Source organism: Electrophorus electricus, chromosome 26, assembly GCF_013358815.1.
Source record: "Electrophorus electricus isolate fEleEle1 chromosome 26, fEleEle1.pri, whole genome shotgun sequence".
In the NCBI taxonomy this organism is placed as follows: domain Eukaryota; kingdom Metazoa; phylum Chordata; class Actinopteri; order Gymnotiformes; family Gymnotidae; genus Electrophorus; species Electrophorus electricus.
The window spans coordinates 2,933,015-2,952,500 of NC_049560.1; the positions used below are offsets into that span (position 1 = coordinate 2,933,015).

Genomic DNA, 19,486 nt, shown 5'->3' on the forward strand with positions numbered 1-19,486 from the left:
TATCACTAGGGAATGCCCCACAACGTACACTAAAAGGCACACGTCTCAGGTGCGATTTACGTTGTAAAATGTTTAATCACAGATTTACCGTCCATGGCATAGGGCAGGAACTACTACATTTGTGTAAGCCTATCAGAAACTAATGTGCAAAAGTTTTATTTCAGTACATACAGGAATGCTGTTAAAACTGATTTCAAAAACAACTTCATATGAGCATCCGTGTATATATTCATCAGAAAAAAATTCATACAAATCATGAAATCAACTAAAATAAATAAGCCATACATTATTACATGAACAATATTACAAAACTCAGATTATTCAGAAAGAGACTTTTAAAAATCTAAAATAAAAAATGGTATTTCTGGGAAACCATTACAGTGTTTGGTCACAGAGAAACAACGGTGAAATATGCTCTCCTGAATGTAAAGGGGGCACAATAAAGTAAAAGGATTTGTTTAACAGCGGAAGGAAGAAAACTGCCTATAATGAACACGGAGGACTAAAAGCTAGCAGCATACATCTATTGGCCTACATTACAAAAAGAGTTGATGATGATTATGGAAACAGAATCCAGCAAATCAGTGTTAGAAGTAGTATTATAATTTACAGCCTTAAACATACAATCATACACATCGAAGGCCTTTCACATTACAAAGAGAGAGAGATAACCTGGATAAACCTCTGTAACCTGAACTGTAAATGCAAGTTCAGTTGTTGTCTTTCAAAAATGAAGCACTGGGTAACTGGCATGAACAAACTGGTGCCAGTCATCTATTAGATACATCAATCTATACAAAGAAGGATTCTAGGCAATTACATATAGTACATACAGGAATCATATTACACTTCTCACATCTGTATTTTCCCAATTTATCTTTCATGCACTGAAAGAAAAGTATTGATACCATATCAAACCTGTAGCCTGTGACAGAAACGAGGAGAAAAATAAATTCAAATGCTCATAGATTTATCAACAGAAACAGGTACTGTAAGATGATTCGGGTTTTTTGGTACACCTGACTCCAGCACCTGAATCTTAATGTATAGATTCCGTTTAATTTCTTGCAGCAATGACGACTGACAAAGCTACACCTCCAATAGCAACAGCTGTAGCACCAAACAGCCATTTCCAGCTCAGGCTCTATGCACAGGGAAAGACAAAAGGGGATCAAATATTAGGTTGCAAATTTTTGCAGGGTCTCAACCTCTTTAACATTAATGTACAATATATTTTTGTGGACATCCAAATTTTCTAAAACTTTTGCATAGATTCCATGTTGCATTACAAAGAGGTAATTCTCAATGGTGACGTATACAAATCCCCCAACAGTATCCCTACTGGTGTTTCGGGGGACAGCTAGCATACTCACCCATGAGGACTTGCCCCGGGGTTTCTGCCCCGTACTGTCGGGGGGGTTTCCGAGCATCTTCTTGTACATAGCCTGCTCAGCACCTTTCTGTTCCGAGTGCTTCTTCACCAGTTTGGACAGCTCGGCATGTATAGTCTGCCCGGGAGAAAGCAGAGTCGCATGCGTGTGTCCACGCATGTATGATAAGAGGGATGCTGATGTAACTGTTGCTCACACACTGCAGCCCAGCACCTCTTCTGAACGTCTTGTGACTTGCCCCGACGCAGTCAGGCAGTGGTGCACTGGGGTTCACTACAGCTGTGTCCAAACACATTTATTGTGCTTTTTTTCACCAAGCAGCCCATGAAAAACGGGCGCCATTACCACAAGCATTTGTGTTAAGTACGTATGTGTGTGTGTGTGTGTGTGTGTGTGTGTGAGAATGAAGGGAACCGCATTCTCACACATTTAAACTGCCTCACATTTGCACAGCTAATGACGCACGTTTCTATCCAAGCTGACTATGCACAGAGAACCAGAAAAATCATTTTTCTGTTAATAATTTGTTAAAATAACTTCCTAATTTCCTAGTGCACCTCACCCATGCCGCTGTCCAAGTACAGAGTGGGCCACATAAGACAAAGTCTTTTCAACAATACCTTGCCTGGGTCTGAAAGTACGTCTTATTCGGCTTCTCTCTCAGCTGCTTCCCTCGTTAACATGAGCCTCATGACCGGTGTAAGGTTTCTAAGGTGCCCCCTGGTATTTCCAATTACCATGCTGCAATCGGGCGAACTCACCTCGACCCTCTTCGCGCAGACACTGAAACAACTGTGTTAAACTTGAATATGACTTACTCTTTGGGTTCACACTTTGTCTAAGCTATTAAGATTAATTAGCGATTAACAACCGAAATGCAACACTGGACTAGCAATATACACGCCAACGTTCTCCATTGGTGTGGGAGGCAAATACCAGGAAGAAATCTGGAATGTAAAGAACTGGACGTTACATAAGAGAGAAAAAAAGAACACTATTCTTATCCACTCTGAGGCCGGTGGCCATTTCTACCGGTAGTTCATACAAATGAAAACGGAAAGAGTGCAACACCAGGTCCAAGATATTGGCAACACCAAGGCATTACTAGTTAACTAACAATCTGAAAGAGGGAAGACACACGTGAGGGGTGGAGAGTACAGGCGTAGGTGGGCTGGTGGTGACATGCTGTTCACAGGCACATAGCGCTGTGCTGCGCTGCGCTGAGCTGGCCCGCAACGTACTGCACAGATGGCGGAGAGCATGGAACCTCATCCCTCAGCCTGTGTAAGCAGAGTAGGGCAACATCGCTTTCAACATGGCAACTGTATGGAGGGATCTGGCTATTTTTGGCCATGGGGAGAAACAAGATCCATGCGGGTGATGAGAGGGCATGGCTGCCTGTCCTGACGTGGAGTGATGCAGGGGTTTACAGCACCACCTTCTGGTGGTTAAAGGAATCAATCGTTCTTGGTCATGCCTCGCCTACTCTCAAATTTCAAATAGTAGAAGAGGTTGCTCCAGAGTCGGCACTACACGGTAGCCTTTTGACATGATTGTTGTTTGATTGTTTTTACAGTGCTGCACGTTTTAGGCATTAGAGCATTGTTTGATTAAGTTTTCCAAGGGACCATTTTTCTTTCAAAGCACTCGTGTTTATACTGTAGTTTGTGTAAACGTACAAAGCTCTTGCACAAATCTCAGTATTACCTTGTTACTTGGCTCCAACTTCAAAGCCCTTTTCAAAATTTTAATGGCATCGGCGTACTCCCCTCGTAGTGCTAGTACCTGGAGGAGTAAAATCAGGTGGCATAAGTAAACAGTGCATTTACTCGATGTGTGAATCTTTGAGAAAAGGCATTGTTAGCTAAGTGAGAGGACGTGTGTGCTGGAAGGTAGGGTACCTTGCCCTGGCGAAACAGAGCTTTGATGTTGTCTGGCTGGTGAGCGAGGACAGACACACAGGAGCGTAAAGCTGCGTCATAGTGGTCCAGCTTGAGCTGAGCGGCCGCCATGTTGTTCAGGCATTTCACTTTCACGTCCAGCAACTCGTCTTCCTCCTGTGGGCTGATGTCCACTGAAACGGCAAGTTTTGCCAAGGCATGACTTATGACACGGCATTCCAGATGATGACCAAAAGGGAATATTCCTCTTGTATTGTGTATAGTCACACACACATTATTTTTATTTTTATTTTTATTTTTATATTTATATATATATATATATATATATATATATATATATATATATATATATATATATATATTTATTTATTTATTTATTATATATATATATATATATATATATATATATATATATATATATATATATATATATATATAAAAATTGCATCAATTGCATCATTTAAGACAAATAAACCTCTTCCCTCCACGCTAGTGTTAGACCTTTGGAGTTTACCTAGTACAAAATACCCAGTGACACTTTCTGATTGCATGAGCAGCTCATCAAAGACAGACAGAGAACCAAGGTCAATGTAGCACATTTCATGCTAAATACACAGGCAAGGTATGCAAATAGTTAAAGATGCAACTCAGATATGCAAGTAAAAGAGGCAACAGGCCCCTTTCCCAAGAGACAAATCAAGGGACTAATGTTTATCTATTTACAAGAGTAAAACTAAACAGCGGTAACTGCACTTCTCATCATGCCAGTGTGCTAGGCAGTGCAGAATCCTCCAACAGTGTGGGTCTATGAACTTGACATTTGAATGAAGACATAATGAAGAAAGCAAGAGTAAAGGTGAGCATAAACAGGAGTTAGCATCCATGCTGTCTTCAAACGGCCTCGCTTACCACACAACAATCTGGCAGACAGACCACAGATCCAATATAGATATTAATATATAATAACTTTTACAGTCTTGGTTCAACAACAAACGTACCCATTATAAATCAAGCATTTCCTCTTTTCCCTGCACTAAACTGTAATTGGAGACCTCTTGTTCCCAGACAGGGCCACAGTAAAGCAACTTTCCGCATTACCTCTTGAACTTGCTTCCGTTATCTGCAGCGCAATGCCATACGAGTTGACGGCGAAAGCATAGTCGCCGCGCTGGTAGTGGACGTTGCCCCGCTCTCGTTTCCTGCTCGCCAGGCTAATCCTCTCCACAGGAGGCAACAGCTCCAGGTCTGGGGCATCAGTAGCAGAAAGGAGCTGCACCTCCAGGATCAAATCAGCATTGGGAGGCACAGAAGGTGTAGAGCTGATGTAAAGCAATGAGTGGCTTGTGAGAAGAGTAAACAGAGGCGGGTTGCATAAACAAATAACTGCCCAACACTGTATGCAATTGTCTTCCTGCTGGTGTGCCTTAGTTTTATGGATACATGGGTACCCAGGACAATATGACCAGAACTGGTACTTTGGTGTCAGCAACAGATGTCACGGTGTCTGGGTTTTCACTCTCACCTCACCAAGGCTCCGTACGCATATTTAGCAGCTGCTTCCACTAAGGCATTTTCACCCATCTCCATCAGCTGTACAGTGAGATCCAATGCCTGAGAAGAATAACGGAAGATTAAACCTCAGCCTAAGGCATTCCTTTATAGATCCTTGTTAAATCCAAAAGAATATACCTGAATGACATCACCATCACCAAGGGTGAAAGAGAGATTTGACTCCTCGTCTGCTGTGGTTCCATCTGTGAGAGTGGTCTTGAGATTAATAGTGACTATTTGGCCCCTCTGCGGTTTGCTGTCAGGACCAGCACCAGCGTCAAGAACCTTCTTTCTCACCTGCCCATTCCCTGCGTACATGTGTTGATAAATTGCTTTTTAAAATCACCAAAAGTTAAATATTCCTAATGAAAGACAAAAAGATTTTATTTAATCAAGCCTTTCAAAAAGGTCTCACTCACAATACGATTTTGTCCTATGCAAAACTAAGCTTGTTTACCTAAGACATCCAGCCATTCCTCCTGGGGTGGGGATGGACTGGGGTCTACAGCAGCTTCTGTGTTAGCTCTGCTTTGTTCCTTTGCGTTGCTTGTGTCTTCTAAAGGTGGGAGATCGCCCATTTCGTCATCACCATCTTCCAGCATCTCAAAGTCTTCCCCGCTGTCAAGCAGACACGTTCGACTTGACTTTCTCTCTGCTGAGTTCTGGATGTCACCAGAGCCATTCAGGAGTGTCTCGTCTTTGTCGTCCATCTGGGAAAAAACCCACAATTAATGCAAGCAATTAGACTGAAAGACACACGTCATATTTACTGCCATCTACTGTCACAAAAATCAAACAAGCATCATAAGATACATATGAAATGCAGATCATCACTGATCGACTCGTCATTGCGCAAATTAATTTCAGCATCCTATAAGTTTAAGGCGAGCAAGTGCATCGACAAAGCGAATGTTATTTAGTGAGCAACTAGCTAGCCTGCTACCTACCCAGCTATCCCTAACGTATCTGACATGTCTAAAATCAATAATCAGATACATGATTAATTCGTTAAATTATCCCGCTGTGTATAGAGATAACTTGGTGTGGTTATCCAGTCGCCCCGGTTAAGATCCAGTTAACCTAGCGAGCTACAAACAGATTTCCCTCTAGCTAACGTTGCTGACACTTGGTTAGGATTTTTTCCGATGACATTCCAAACTATTTAGCTGGAGAATATTCAGACAACAAAATGATGTCCTTCGGAAACATCAGTCACAAGTCCAGTCCTTCCCTTTAGACAAAAACCTAAATCATTATAACACGGAACACAGCTCAGTTAGCTCGCTATCGCTAGCTAGTAAATTACATTCAGGGCAACAATCATTAGGAAAAACGGGGTTTTTAATTAACTACACATGTCCGTCATGCAATAAAACCAAGGATATCATATGACATTTTGATATCATACTTTTGCAACTTAACACACAAAGTAAAGGTGCGCTTGACTGATTCATAGCTAGCTATCCATGTCTTTCGAGAAGTTTCTGCAAACTTTGCTAGCGAGCTAAACTAGCTAAGCTAGCTAACCCGACTAGCCTGAACTGCGAACTTTCCTAGAGCATTTCATAGCACACTCGCTGCTAAGTGAAATCTGCAGCTCCCCCATTACAAACGTCGTACACAACACTGCAAAAGGATAAAGCACTTACCTCAGTGCAATACACAACAAATCTGATCTATAGGACTGTAGACTTTGACAGCAAATCAGATTGTCCCACTGTTTGTGCACCAGCCAGCCATGAGCTGTCGTACTTGTGTCAAAATAAAAGTTACTGGAACACAAAAAATGGTACTTGTGTCAAAATAAAAGTTACTGGAACACAAAAAATGGTACTTGTGTCAAAATAAAAGTTACTGGAACACAAAAAATGGTCCACTGAGTTCCTTGTGCTTGTTGTGTCTGAACGAACACACACACATATATGTGTGTGTGTGTGTGTATATATATATATATATATATATATATATATATATATATATATATATATCCTTCTCATAGTCAAGATTATAGTAATTGTAGGTTAATCAAGTTTTTACTTTAAATTGTAAAGTTTTTCATATGCTATGATGATACTCTGAAGGAACACATTAATAAAATAAAATAAAATATTCCCCAAAAGCATTAACTTTAAATACTGATTTCCAGCATCCTACATTCGTCTACTTTGTTAGGTACTTGTATCTCAAAACAGGTTATTACATTTTATTTAAAATTTAGTTATTAACTATTTAAATGTAAAAATAAAGGTCCTTATTTAAGTTCGTTAAAGAAGAAAGCTCAGACCCAGAAAAATATCAAATTACATTTATTATTGACGCAGCCATTTGTGTGTTTGATAAGCAAATTTCTTTTTTACTGTCAGTCTAAAGAAACTTTACAATATAAAGTAACATACAAAGGACATCTTTATTACCTACACAAGACACCTAAGCCCCTAAGACACAGATCCAAACTACCCTACCATGAAATACAAAGCAAACCCAATGAGACAGACTGCTTCATACTGAATACTGTCATGTCGCCAGAAAGGACAATGAAAGGTACAGGAAATTTCCATTCTTCCTTCCCTCCCTCCAAAATACACCCAACCGTTCCCCAGTTCTTCTAATGTTACAGTATTATACATCACAATAGAAGTACAGAGATGGCCAACAATTGTACATTTAAGGACTGATATCAGTAAGAGTCAGTCTACACAAAGCCATTTTAAAATTGAAAACTGGAAGCAGATGTTTAAATTGACTAAAAGCCAATGTTTGCAATAATATCTTGTTTGATAGTCTTTTTATATTGAAAACGTACTTTTAGTCCCTTCATTCAATGTGTCCAAGTTGTTTATTTGTAAGATGGGTAGCCTTCATCTCTCTGATGGTTGGGATCTTATATTGCTCTTAATAGGGACCATGACAGTGACGTTTCCCTGCAGTAGATGCAGTTGTTTCCATTAAAACTGGATTGCATACTGAGGTTAGATTTATCTGGACCGCATAATTATTATTACAATTTATTACTTTGCTACCACTCTATCCTCTTGACAATTATATACAACTCTGTCTTCGGACTCACAAATGTTTTTCTTTTGCAAATACACTGCTGTATTCACAAATACCACTGTTTAAAATGTGTACAGTAAATTTGAATCTGATTATTTTCAAGATATTAATTTAAAAAATATTTTCTAGTATCCATATTTTATGCAATAGGGGGTCTCCCTCAAGTTCGTACTTTACACCAAACCATCTCTTTAAAATACAAAAACACAAATTCTTTATAACTTATATTCAGCTGTACTTGTTGGTTGTGACTGACATATCAAAACATGTCAATGATATCAAAATGCATTTTACAGTATTTACAATAAAATCAAAGGTGGAGGAATTAAGAAAGGGTGTAGACGGGGATGGGGTTGGGGTGGAGGCTGTGTACCAGCCAGCTCGGAGAGCACTGATCGCCCCTTGTGATCCTACCAGCAAAGCATGCCTGCTTCTGTCAGAGGGCAACCATTTGTCACTACCACATAGTCACGGGGACTGAAAGCATTTCCTGTGAAGGCCCAATCAGATTACAGGTCTTTGACAGACTAAAGAGCAAGCATAGATTTTAAAGACATCCCATAAAGCACAGTGATATGGGCCATCACAACACTTAACGAGCAATTAGAATGAAAGGGTGTTTGACGGAGTTGATCAGTGTGGCTTATCATACAAACCACAGAGTGAAGATTCAGTGATAAGTGACCGAAATCCCAAACTACACATTTTCTAAGTGCACATTTGACCACATTATCTAAAGAAAGGACCACTAAAGAAAAGATGGAACCACGCATAAAGATTCACAGACAAGTAGTGTATTGAAAATACAAATGAGATCCAATGACCAATAAGAGAAACAGGTTGTATTTACAGGCATGGGACTAAAAAACATGAGGAACTGCCATGTGGTGCCTGTAGGCATAGTTACCATCATCCTGACCTTTCTTCAGGCATTCAGGTAGGATTCTAAATCATTTCAAAATCAATACATGATGTCAAAGTCACAAGAAACATTAATGACAGCTCACATTTAACTGTATGGGTTTTCGCAATGTGTAGACAGAGGTGAGGTCTGCAGATGAACGGATTACAGTTTGGATACTTTGACGAGGCAAGTTTAGAGCAACTTTTTTTTTTTTTTTTTTTTTTTTAATAGCTATGCTGTGAGTAAGCCTACTGACAGTGGCCGCAATAAGCTTGTCATGCTACACAACAAAAACACAATAAAGAGAATACGTTAACACAAAGGTCAGGGATCGTGAGAAAGACAGCTAAAAAGGAACATTTGGGAGGATGCAAACGTTCGACGGATCCAGTGCTCGACAGTGACGGGGTGACAGTGATTGTGAGTGTGTGATGAAGGAACAGCTATCTTCTGGATACAGACTCAAACACTGGGATAGCACACTGTACTGTGGTATTCTGGTAGTGATGACAGCCGTTCTACGTAGAACACAGGAAGAGGTATATGCAAGACACAACAAATAAACAAAATAAAGAGACAAACGAATACCTAAAATCATGTAAACAGAGGTGTCATTGTGCATTCTTGAGGGTGTGCTTATTCTGTTTTAGATGTCGTTGAGATACAAATGTGCCCTTTACAGGAAAATTCATAAAATCATGACTACATCATAGCAATATCAATTATGAAAATCATAACAATAATATAATCAATAATATACAAATATATCATAATGAGACCCTTGCCGCCCCAATGCATCACCAGTTTAGCTTTTCCATTTCAGAATGTACACAGCAATCAAACATCAGGCTGAGTCCAACCTCTCTCTCCGACTGCCGATCAAAAGACACTGAAATACAGAGGAGAGAGAATGAGACGGGTCTGAACAGGCCGCCAGCCTTGGTGCTGTGCAGCAGCTTGCTAGAGTTTTTTTCTGGCACAGTCCAAGCCATACACACAACTATACACCCCCCCCCAAACACACACACACACACACACACACACACACACACACACACACACACACACACACACACACACACACACGCTATCGTTCTCTCTGGGCCCTCACTCTCCTGGGCCGGTGAGGATGGCAGGCAGGCAGACGGGGGCTGAGTGGAGGTTCGGCCTGTGGCTCCAGGCCTGCTTCCTTCCCACGGACGCCGCCGTGCCGGCGAGCGGCTCGGCCGGGAGCCCCGCGCTCCGGGGCCACGCCGGCCGGCCCCCCCCCCCCGCCCACCACAAGCCGGGAGCGTCGGAAGGGGAGGGGGAGGAGGAGACGGGGCAGAGAGCGGAGCGAGAACCCCGCCGGATGCGGCAGAGAGGACAGGGGACAGAAGCAGAAGGAGGGGAAAAAAGGGAATAAAGTAAAATTGAAAAAACAAAATTAAAAAAAAGGTGGGGGGGGGAAAAATCAAACACTCATCGTCATGTTGGGTGAATACTGCAGAGAGGAGAGAAGAGGGGAGGGGGAGGAGGGGCAACCATGAGCACGTGCGCCACGACAGCCTTCAGCTCCACACAGTGATAACAACACTCCATGTTCAAAACTGGATGAAGGGGCGTTAAAAGCTGGATGTTAACACTCTTAAAATGTAACTGATAAGGAAACGATATCAAATTATATCGCGCTTACAGGAAACGTCCGAAAATGACCATCCTATGAGAAAAACATCTGATCTATACTGCACTCCAATATGCTGCATTTAATGAATTTATTTATTATTTCTTTATGCAACATTTGTTATGAATTTATAAAATTGGGACACGGGGCTGTTGCCATTTCAGCAGCTTCTTTAGGAGTGAGACTTGTATTCCAACAACAATGAGCATAAAGCCAAACCTTTCTAATGATTATCTCATTATCTAGGACTTATCTTATTCCTGGTTACACTAGAGCTTACTATTCGGCCTGAACACAGGCTTAGTCCATCTGATCCGTAAATAGGCATTTTTTTATAAAATGTTTTTTTTTTTATAAAAAACACTGATTACAAAGTGGTTATGGCAACTCAGCAGGTGTATATTTCAATTTGTTAACATAAAGCAATGGTACAGCAGGGTGGCAGCAGGCGGGAGATACGGGGTTAAGTGGGAGGAGACACGTAGCGGCGTGCGTTAACACTCACACTTTCACTTTGGAATGGGTTTAAGAAGTTGCCTGCCATCTCGCCATCGTCCCGCGGGGTCCCTGGTGGGTTGTTCATACCTGCCATGTTGTTTGGAGAGTTCTAGAAGGAAGGCAGTGAAAGCTGAGCAGGGTGTACGCGACAGCTGCCTAAACACCTCTGAGAAAGGTGAATGGATCTGAGAATGTCTGTGATTGCTATGCCACCTCAGGAGAAGAACCTCACCTTGGGCAACCCGTCCATATCCCCCGAGCCTGGGAAAACAGGAGGTGTCATAACCGTGACTACGGTGTCTAAGAAGACTTGGGTATCAACAGAACGGGCCTATGACGTCTACAGTGGATTGGCCGCCAGCTTTGATCAAATCAGCTCCCGATTATGTCTGTACAGACTATGACTCACCCTTGCAACAAGCTTGCAGATATCCATCTTCAAATCAACACTACAAAAGCGGCAGGCTATGACATGTGCTCTTACGCTGGACAGTGACATATCAGTTTACACAGAGACAAAGAAATAAGCCTCACCTAGTGACCCATTCATATGGTGCGGTTCCATCGAGCCCATTCCACCCATCGGGCCGTCAGGGCCGGGCCCCATTGGGAACTACAGACACATTACATAATCATTACGGGAACTACAGACACATTACATTATCATTACGGAAATGACAGACACGTCACATCATCATTACGGGAACTACAGACACATTACATCATAATTACAGGAACCACAGACATATTACATCATCATAACTGGTTTGTACCAACAGGGTCATTATCAAAGGAATCCAACATCCCAAACAGAGAAATGCATATCTAATCAATTTGAACTCACATTAGGTCTGTTGCCACCGGGGCCAATTGGGTTCATCATGGTGTAGATGTTTTCACTGGAATTTGTTGAGTCTGGTTGAGCACGAACACATTGGTTAACACAAGTGCCATGTCTGAAGCCAGAGAGATAATTAGAGCGACAGGAAGGCCTATTCAAATCAACGTTGGTTTTTTTTTCCAATTATGCCATATTGCGTTTGATACAACAGAACGATGCAATAGTCAAGTCTGAATTTCCCTTTTCAACAATTCTGCCGGAAACCACCCCCCCGAAGACTCCCCGAACGAGCCGCCCACATTGTAGGTCCGGAAGGACATGCCAAGCTCCCACTAACCTCCTGGGCTGGGCATGATGGGCGTCCCTGGGGGTCCGCCACCCCCTGGAGGGCCCTGGCAAACAAGGCATACGAAAACAAGCAAAGGCATGAAAACAAGACCCTTCTTGTTTGTGGGAAAACACATGGCAACAGGCTGCTTTAAGTCCAGAAGCCACAGGGACACAGGGCACCGTGACACTTACCACATAGTTTCCAGGTGATGAAGATGAGTACGCTATCTGTGGGGAGGAAGACACGCATCGGGTGTGACTTAGTGACTCATGTTCCATAGGTAATAGCAAACGCCTGAGAGACTTGGCAAAGCAATGGATTTCGAAAGGAATACATAAAGCTATCAGGAAATAGACTTACTGAGTTCGGGTTAGGATTTGGCCAGGGACCTCGGCCGCCAGGAGCCCTTTGGGAGAAGACATAGAACCGGTCCGTTAGTGACCCGCTACGTGTGTGACCGTGCGGCCGCGGTCTGCCCCCTTCCCAGCGGAACAAAAAATAAATAAAAAAAATCCCACATTCCAGCCAGACATAAGAGGGCGCACAGGAACGTTCCCACTCGGACTCACATGTTCATTCCCGACATGGCTGGCCCGCCGAGAGAGTTCGGAGGGGGCCTCATCCCGCCACCGTAGTTCTGCCCAGAGAGAAGAGGAGAAGCGGCCTCGGTTAGAAATCCAGCGTCCGGCATGCACTGCGCCTGTGTTGGAGTCCAGGCCACGGTGCAGCACAGCAGCTCATGTTTACAGTACACAGTCCGTGCTGGATCAACACTCTACTGACAACTACTCAAAACGAAACATGTAACTCCAAAGGGGGCGGGTCCTTTGAATATTTGAGGAGTTTGGCATTCTGACTGACCTGTGGGCCCATACCTCCCATTCCCCTGGGCGGGTTCATCCTCATCGGGCCGCCCATGTTTGGATGTCCTGGATTTGGGGGGTGGGGGGGTGGGAGGGGTGTCAAAGTCATCTATGCGCCTTAAATGTGTTTGGTTTTAATGTGCAGCGCTGGAGCCGTGGCAGTTGACCTACCCTGCGGCCTTGTGGGGTCCAGGCTGTTGGGCAGGAGGGGCTGTGACCCTGGCACGCCCACTGGAGGCTGAGAGGAAACAGCAAGGAATGGAGGGTAAGCATGCGAGGGGGCGTGGTGAAGTACTGAGGGGGTGGGGCCATATATAAAGAGGACGTGTCCAAACCTGGTTTGGCATGCGGAGTGACGGACGGGGTCCACCTGGGTACCGTGGAGACATGAATGGCTGATGGGAGAGAGCAGAACAGAACAAGAAACCGAGCTGACCATCCAAACTGACACATCGGATGAACAGGTTTTGTTTGTGATGGTGTGTGAAGTATTACGGAAACAGAACAGAAAAGGTAATACAAAATAAAACGAAGAAAAATAATTCAATGGTGTTATATCCAAAATGAAAGACAATAAGGGTGGAAGCAAGAATTGGAGCGGAAAAAGAAAAGTGAGGCGGACATACTAATTCGAACCAGTAGAGGGCGCAATGACACCATATGAAGAGTGTGATTGTGCAGGATGAGCTCCATCAACAGTGTCTCTACATAATATACAGGGAAGGTGGTGTTGCGAGACATTCCACACACTTAACAACAAAAAGAACAGTAAGAATTGAAAAAAGAGATCAAATATATACAGTGGAGTTACATATGGCAACACACACACACACACACACACACAAACAAACACACACACAGGAACGTGGGCCAATCCACTCAGGTACAGTAGCCCTCTTGTTACCCTCTTGAATTACACACATCAAACTGGATACTCCCAGAGCAGTGTGCACAGAGAACAGACACACGAGGCCACAACAACAAACAACATGGCCTTCACAAACAATTAAACCCGCGCCAGAGCTGGAGCTGTGGGGTCAGCTGTGGGGTCAGCTGGAGGGAAGCTTACGTAATGGCCTCGCCCTTATGGGCCAGCCGCGTGCTTTCTCCCTTTGAAGTTTGGAGAGTGCCTGAGTGCTTATCAGCTTGTCCCGAAGCCGTGTGTGCGACTGCCCGTGTGCGCACGGGCTGGAGGATGTCTTGGTGCATCGATGCAAGCATGGGTGTGTGCGTGTGTGTGTGTTGAGTGTGAGTGCTGCATTATTAATGGGATATTGATGGGAGATGGGATAGTGTGTGTAGGGCTTAAGGAGGGAGCGACTATGGAGTTCTGGCCAGATGAACCTCTCCTTCTCATAGACTGGGCAACATGTTACATTATTTATCCAGTATCACTGCTACCATCCGGAAGCAGGGTGTGTGTATGTCTGTCTCTCTTTTTGTCTGTGTGTGTGTGCGAGCACTTTGCTAAAGAACACAGAATGAGGTAATGTACTACAGTGCACAGGAGAGAGTGCGAACAGGGAAAGGAGACCGAGAGAAGACTACGACGAAGACAATGAAGAAGACTATGAAGAGGCACGGAATGGCCACACAGGCGCCCTTTAAAGGGCTTCACGGCTGGAAGAGATCCAGTCCAGACAGGCCAGACGTTGCTCCCACTGATCACATCACCACTGCCCGTCTACGGTGCTCTCAATCCACTAGCCAACACACTGTTCTACCCTGCTGACCTCCCGGGTGCCGTGTCTGCGAATTATTGTGCATGCAGGAGCCGAAATGAGAAGTGGGCAAGGAGGAGTCGGCGAGGCTGCGCCGCGTGGGGCACGAGCGCCTTACCTGACCGTGGGGTCCCATCATGGGGTTGTTGGGGTTGTGTGGGGGTGGCTGGGAGTGGGGAGAGGGCTGTGAACCAGGGGGGCCCTGGGAGAGAGAGAGAGAGAGAGAGAGAGAGAGAGAGAGAGAGAGAGAGAGAGAGAGAGAGAGAGGGAGAGAGAGAGAGAGAGAGAGAGAGAGAGAGAGAGAGAGAGAGAGAGAGAAGGAGAGAGAGAGAGAGGGAGAGAGAGGGAGAGAGGGAGAGAGAGAGAAGGAGAGAGAGAGAGAGAGAGAGAGAGAGAGGGAGAGAGAGAGAGAGAGAGAGAGGGAGAGAGAGAGAAGGAAAGAGAATGAGCTAACACATTAACATAAGTATGCACAGACAACTCAAACAGAAACTACTATTTGACTCATGACAGCACCTGAGAAGAAATTCATAAACCCCTGTCATGCAACAGCAGATGATGAGTCAGTGTTCGTCTGAATGCTTAATGGCAGTTTGGATTACATTCTGTCTGAACAGGGTCCAGAGTCTACAAGCTAGGCTCCAACACCAAATCCCTTATGACCAAAAAAATAAACCCATGCAGTCAGGCGTATTCTCCCTAACTCCACACAGATTTTGGTTGAACAATGATCTCTAGGGCTGATCCAAGGTGCAGGGCAACAATCCCTGGCAGAAAACTCACGTTTAATTACAATATGCACGTTTTGCTTAATTTAGCTACATTCCTAACTAACGAGGAAGTCGAAACGAGACTACAGTGCTATGGGTGTTGCTGACACCACAGACACTGGTCTGCTGAGACAATACACCACGGTTCTCTTTCTCTACGGAAATCACCAATGTGAGAACTCAGATCAGCAGAAGAGGGTCCTTAGGGAAATTAATCCATCTTAGCCAACGTGTTTCTTTTGGTGGTACTTTTCTCAAGTGACGCTACTTCTCTCATGCATTTTGGGGAAGATCAAAGGAGCAAAATCACCATGTATGTCTTCAACCGAACTCTACAGGTTCCAAAACACCACCGAGGGGCATAACGCCTTTGGGATAAGGAGTGTCCAACCCCCGGCCAGGGTTCGAGCAGTCCTGCGCCGTGGATAACGCTCGCGGGCCAACCGATCGCGTCCACCTGTGCTACCAGCACGAAGCGTTTGTGTGGTGGAATCGGGCATTCCCCCGACCCGCCCTGCCGAACGCTGCCAACGAGGACCCGCCACGCAGCGTGTCTAACCAGAACCGCTCCACCTGCGGTGCCGGTGCCCCGATAACATGGCTGCTAGGGTAGGGGGTGGGGTGGGGGGTGTTTGCTGAATGTTGTGAACTCCCCCCCGACACATGCCTCTCTCCTGCTGGGCAAGGCAGCTGCTCCCGCCCCTGCCTCTGGCTCCGGCACAGAGCTCCTCCGACAGCCCTGCCCCTCCACCCTGTAACCACTCTTGTTATGAGTGACTGGGCCAGGCATATGGGCTTTATGGTGGTGCCTGCTCCTGCTAAGCGGCCCTGTCGAGAGCAACAACGCGAATGCGCGTGCGCGTGCGTGTGTGTGTGTGTGTGTGTGTGTGTGTGTGTGTGGGTGAAGGTGGGGGAGAGTGTCTGCTAAATGAAGCAATTAATAAAATCATTTTCTACCCAGCTAAGGAGATAACGGCTTGGCATGGAACCACGGGCCCATCAACAAGCTCCTCCTGCCTCGTGGAAGAACAGCACACGCTATTCCTACTGGGACAGCGCAGTAAAGGACAGCAGCGATCACTGGGGCCAAGCACTCAAGCGTCCTGCAATGGTGCGGCAGAACCACTAGGAGGCAGTGCGTAACTGCTGACTGACTGTTGTGTGACACAAAGCTGCGAGCACAACAAAGCACAGGACAACGGCACAACGCATATTTCATTGTTGCCTCTGTGTGTACATGGAGGGACATAATTGGACAAACAATATGATGCAGACAAGTGCCTGTTTTTAAAGAAATACACGAAGGTGTAAGAAAGTGCATCGTTAATATGACTGATGATGTTACCGACGCGGCTCTTTGGAGGAAAACAAAAACCCATCCATGGTCAGTATGTCTTACAGTGACTGGTAGCTATTGCAGGACCAAAGCCAGCTCATCGCTCACACTCCTACCGCCGTACGGGGAGGACACCAAACTGCCCCTCCAAAGGGCTAAACCCTGTGATCTTTCTGACCTGACTTCCAATGAGACCGGCCAATAAGCCAATAAGCCACGAGACGTGGTTAAAATCTGCATTAGTGACAAGCGAATGGAATTCGGGATGTACAGTACTGGTTGCGTGCGCGCGGCTGGCGCAGCGCCGTGACGACCTATCGCACCTCGCTGGCTCCCAGGAGCAAGCCTGAACAAGATCCTCCAGTCCTTTTAACCTTGACGGAGGTCTGGTTGGCTCGGCCGGGAGGTCGGAGTCCTCCGTCTGCCGGGCTCGTGCAGGAGAACGGCCTGATGCAACGTCCTCGCCTGCTCGCCCCAGTCCTGGCCGCGCCTTCTCGGGAGCGCTTGTGCGCCAGCTAAAAGCTGAAATAAGTCTCTGTTCCTTCCTCCTGCCTTCTCTGACTGCCGGTCCTCGCGTGGAGTTTTAGCGTGGGGATTATTAAGAAGGCCAACCCTTGCTATACCAGGGGTTGGGGGTGGGGGTTGGTGGGTTGGGGGGGGGGGGTTTGCAGATCCGGGCCAGATGCCAGTTCACAAGCTTTGTGCCTCTCTTTCAACAATCACTTCTAGTCTGCCTCACTGCCTCTGTCTGTCTCCTTCGCTCTAAACTCTGCCCCCACCCCCTCTCTCTCTCTCTCTCTCTCTCTCTCTCTCTCTCTCTCTCTCTATCTCTCTCTCTTTCGGCGGGAGGCTGCTGTGGGTCTGGGCCTGTGAGGTGAAGATTAGGGAAGTCTGGAGGGGTGAGTAGAAGAGCGAGCAGACCCCTAAACCTCCTTCCCTCTCTCTCAGGACTGGGACTACAGCGATGGGGTCACGGCGTTAATTATTGCCACGACGACTGTGGGCAGGGCACCGCAGCAAGCGGGCGGTCAAAAACACACACACACACACACACACACACACACACAGTACATGCATAATGCTCGTCAGTGTTAAACCACTAAGCACGTGGCATAAACTTCCAACAGCATGAAACACAAGTCAGAAAGGGTAACGGATAGAATGAAAGAGCTTTAATAATGTAAGAATCTGATATGGACAGAGAAATCTTTAGTAAACAATAGCAGGTTTCAAAGCAGGATCAAGTGTTGAGTTTCATGGTAAGATGCATCACAAACTGTTCAAAACAGGTCTGTAACTTGCACTGATAACAGAAGTACAGACGTACCGATCTTAATTATCTGCAAAGCTGTGTGCACAATTCAAGGTAGACAGAGGGAGAGTGAGAGAGATGGAGAGAGGGACAGTTAGGTGGAGATGGAGTGAGAGAGATGGAGAGAGGGACGGTTAGGTGGAGATGGAGTGAGAGAGATGGAGAGAGGGACAGTTAGGTGGAGATGGAGTGAGAGAGATGGAGAGAGGGACGGTTAGGTGCAGATGGAGTGAGAGAGATGGAGAGAGGGACGGTTAGGTGGAGATGGAGTGAGAGATGGAGAGAGGGACGGTTAGGTGGAGATGGAGTGAGAGAGATGGAGAGAGGGACGGTTAGGTGGAGATGGAGTGAGAGAGATGGAGAGAGGGACGGTTAGGTGGAGATGGAGTGAGAGAGATGGAGAGAGGGACGGTTAGGTGGAGATGGAGTGAGAGAGATGGAGAGAGGGACGGTTAGGTGGAGATGGAGTGAGAGAGATGGAGAGAGGGACGGTTAGGTGGAGATGGAGTGAGAGAGATGGAGAGAGGGACAGTTAGGTGTGAAAGGGTGATATACTGGTCAGTATGAAAATATGCCAAGATATAATTGGTGTCACATTGACCTGAAACAGATGCATATGGAGGCAAGTGCTTGCTGGGAACAGCACTGAGCATACACGCATGTGCAAACATGCATGTACACACACACACACACACAGATACACAGATTCACACACATACATGCATGCACACACAAACACAGACCAGACACACCCATGCACACATACACATGCGTGCGTACAGGAAATAGCCTGAGAGAACACTAAACAGCCTTTTCTTCCAGGAGTCCTCCACCCCTCTGTTCTCTCGTGTTCGTTCTCTCTCTCTCTCTCTCTCTCTCTCTCTCTCTCTCTCTCCCTCCCTCTCAGAGGGCAACTGATGCAGTGAAGAATACAGGGGCAAGACCTATCCCTCCTTCCTTAATGATCTCTCTCCATTTCTCATACCGTCTCTCTGTTTCTCTTTAACGCACACCAGCTCTATTTATGGAAAGCTGTGTCACTCACGAAACCCGGTCAGACGTTCTCTCCCCTGATCGCTGCTCATGTAGCATTAACGCTTTTCACCTCAGCTCACAGAAGATGCTGCCTCGCTTTGATCTTTCCACACGGCGGTGGCAGCGTGCGCCTACCCAGGTCTGAGGCCTGAAGTTCAAGATGAATTTCACATTTGGGGTTGCAGACTGATCGACCTCAAAGCTGACCTGGGATCAGTAATTAACTCGGCTGTAGAGAGAAACTTTATAACTACGTATGTTCTGAAGGAACAGTCTAACCTTCAACAGCAGCCACTGGCGTGTCCATCGTAGGTG

At 45.5% G+C, this 19,486-nt stretch overlaps 2 protein-coding genes and 1 long non-coding RNA gene across 3 annotated transcripts in view; all 3 read right to left on the bottom strand.

Moving 5' to 3' along the window:
* Nucleotides 1–50: 50 nt before the first annotated feature.
* On the bottom strand, nt 51–6,591 carry fkbp8 (FKBP prolyl isomerase 8). The gene is made up of 9 exons (XM_027018144.2): nt 6,493–6,591; nt 5,301–5,553; nt 4,982–5,151; nt 4,815–4,903; nt 4,391–4,611; nt 3,293–3,465; nt 3,099–3,176; nt 1,374–1,508; nt 51–1,144 (listed from the first exon to the last, which is right to left on the bottom strand). The coding sequence occupies exons 2-9, from the start codon at nt 5,551–5,553 to the stop codon at nt 1,058–1,060; spliced, it is 1,206 nt and encodes a 401-aa protein (XP_026873945.2). The 5' UTR covers nt 6,493–6,591; the 3' UTR covers nt 51–1,057.
* Nucleotides 6,592–8,669: 2,078 nt separating this feature from the next.
* Nucleotides 8,670–10,041, bottom strand: LOC118240828. Its single transcript, XR_004775659.1, has 2 exons — nt 9,603–10,041; nt 8,670–9,319 (listed from the first exon to the last, which is right to left on the bottom strand). It is a non-coding gene; the product is annotated as an uncharacterized LOC118240828 (long non-coding RNA).
* Nucleotides 10,042–10,072: 31 nt separating this feature from the next.
* ssbp4 (single stranded DNA binding protein 4) overlaps nt 10,073–19,486 on the bottom strand; it is a 47,094-nt gene continuing 37,680 nt past the window's right edge. Inside the window, exons 6-18 of the mRNA XM_035523230.1 lie at nt 14,837–14,920; nt 13,333–13,392; nt 13,169–13,235; nt 12,996–13,063; nt 12,704–12,771; nt 12,495–12,540; nt 12,326–12,361; nt 12,141–12,195; nt 11,807–11,877; nt 11,497–11,575; nt 11,195–11,223; nt 10,970–11,071; nt 10,073–10,284 (exon numbers count right to left, since the gene is read on the bottom strand). Coding sequence (XP_035379123.1) covers nt 10,255–10,284; nt 10,970–11,071; nt 11,195–11,223; nt 11,497–11,575; nt 11,807–11,877; nt 12,141–12,195; nt 12,326–12,361; nt 12,495–12,540; nt 12,704–12,771; nt 12,996–13,063; nt 13,169–13,235; nt 13,333–13,392; nt 14,837–14,920 — 795 coding nt within the window. The 3' untranslated portion in view covers nt 10,073–10,254. The remainder of the gene's footprint in view (nt 10,285–10,969; nt 11,072–11,194; nt 11,224–11,496; nt 11,576–11,806; nt 11,878–12,140; nt 12,196–12,325; nt 12,362–12,494; nt 12,541–12,703; nt 12,772–12,995; nt 13,064–13,168; nt 13,236–13,332; nt 13,393–14,836; nt 14,921–19,486) is intronic.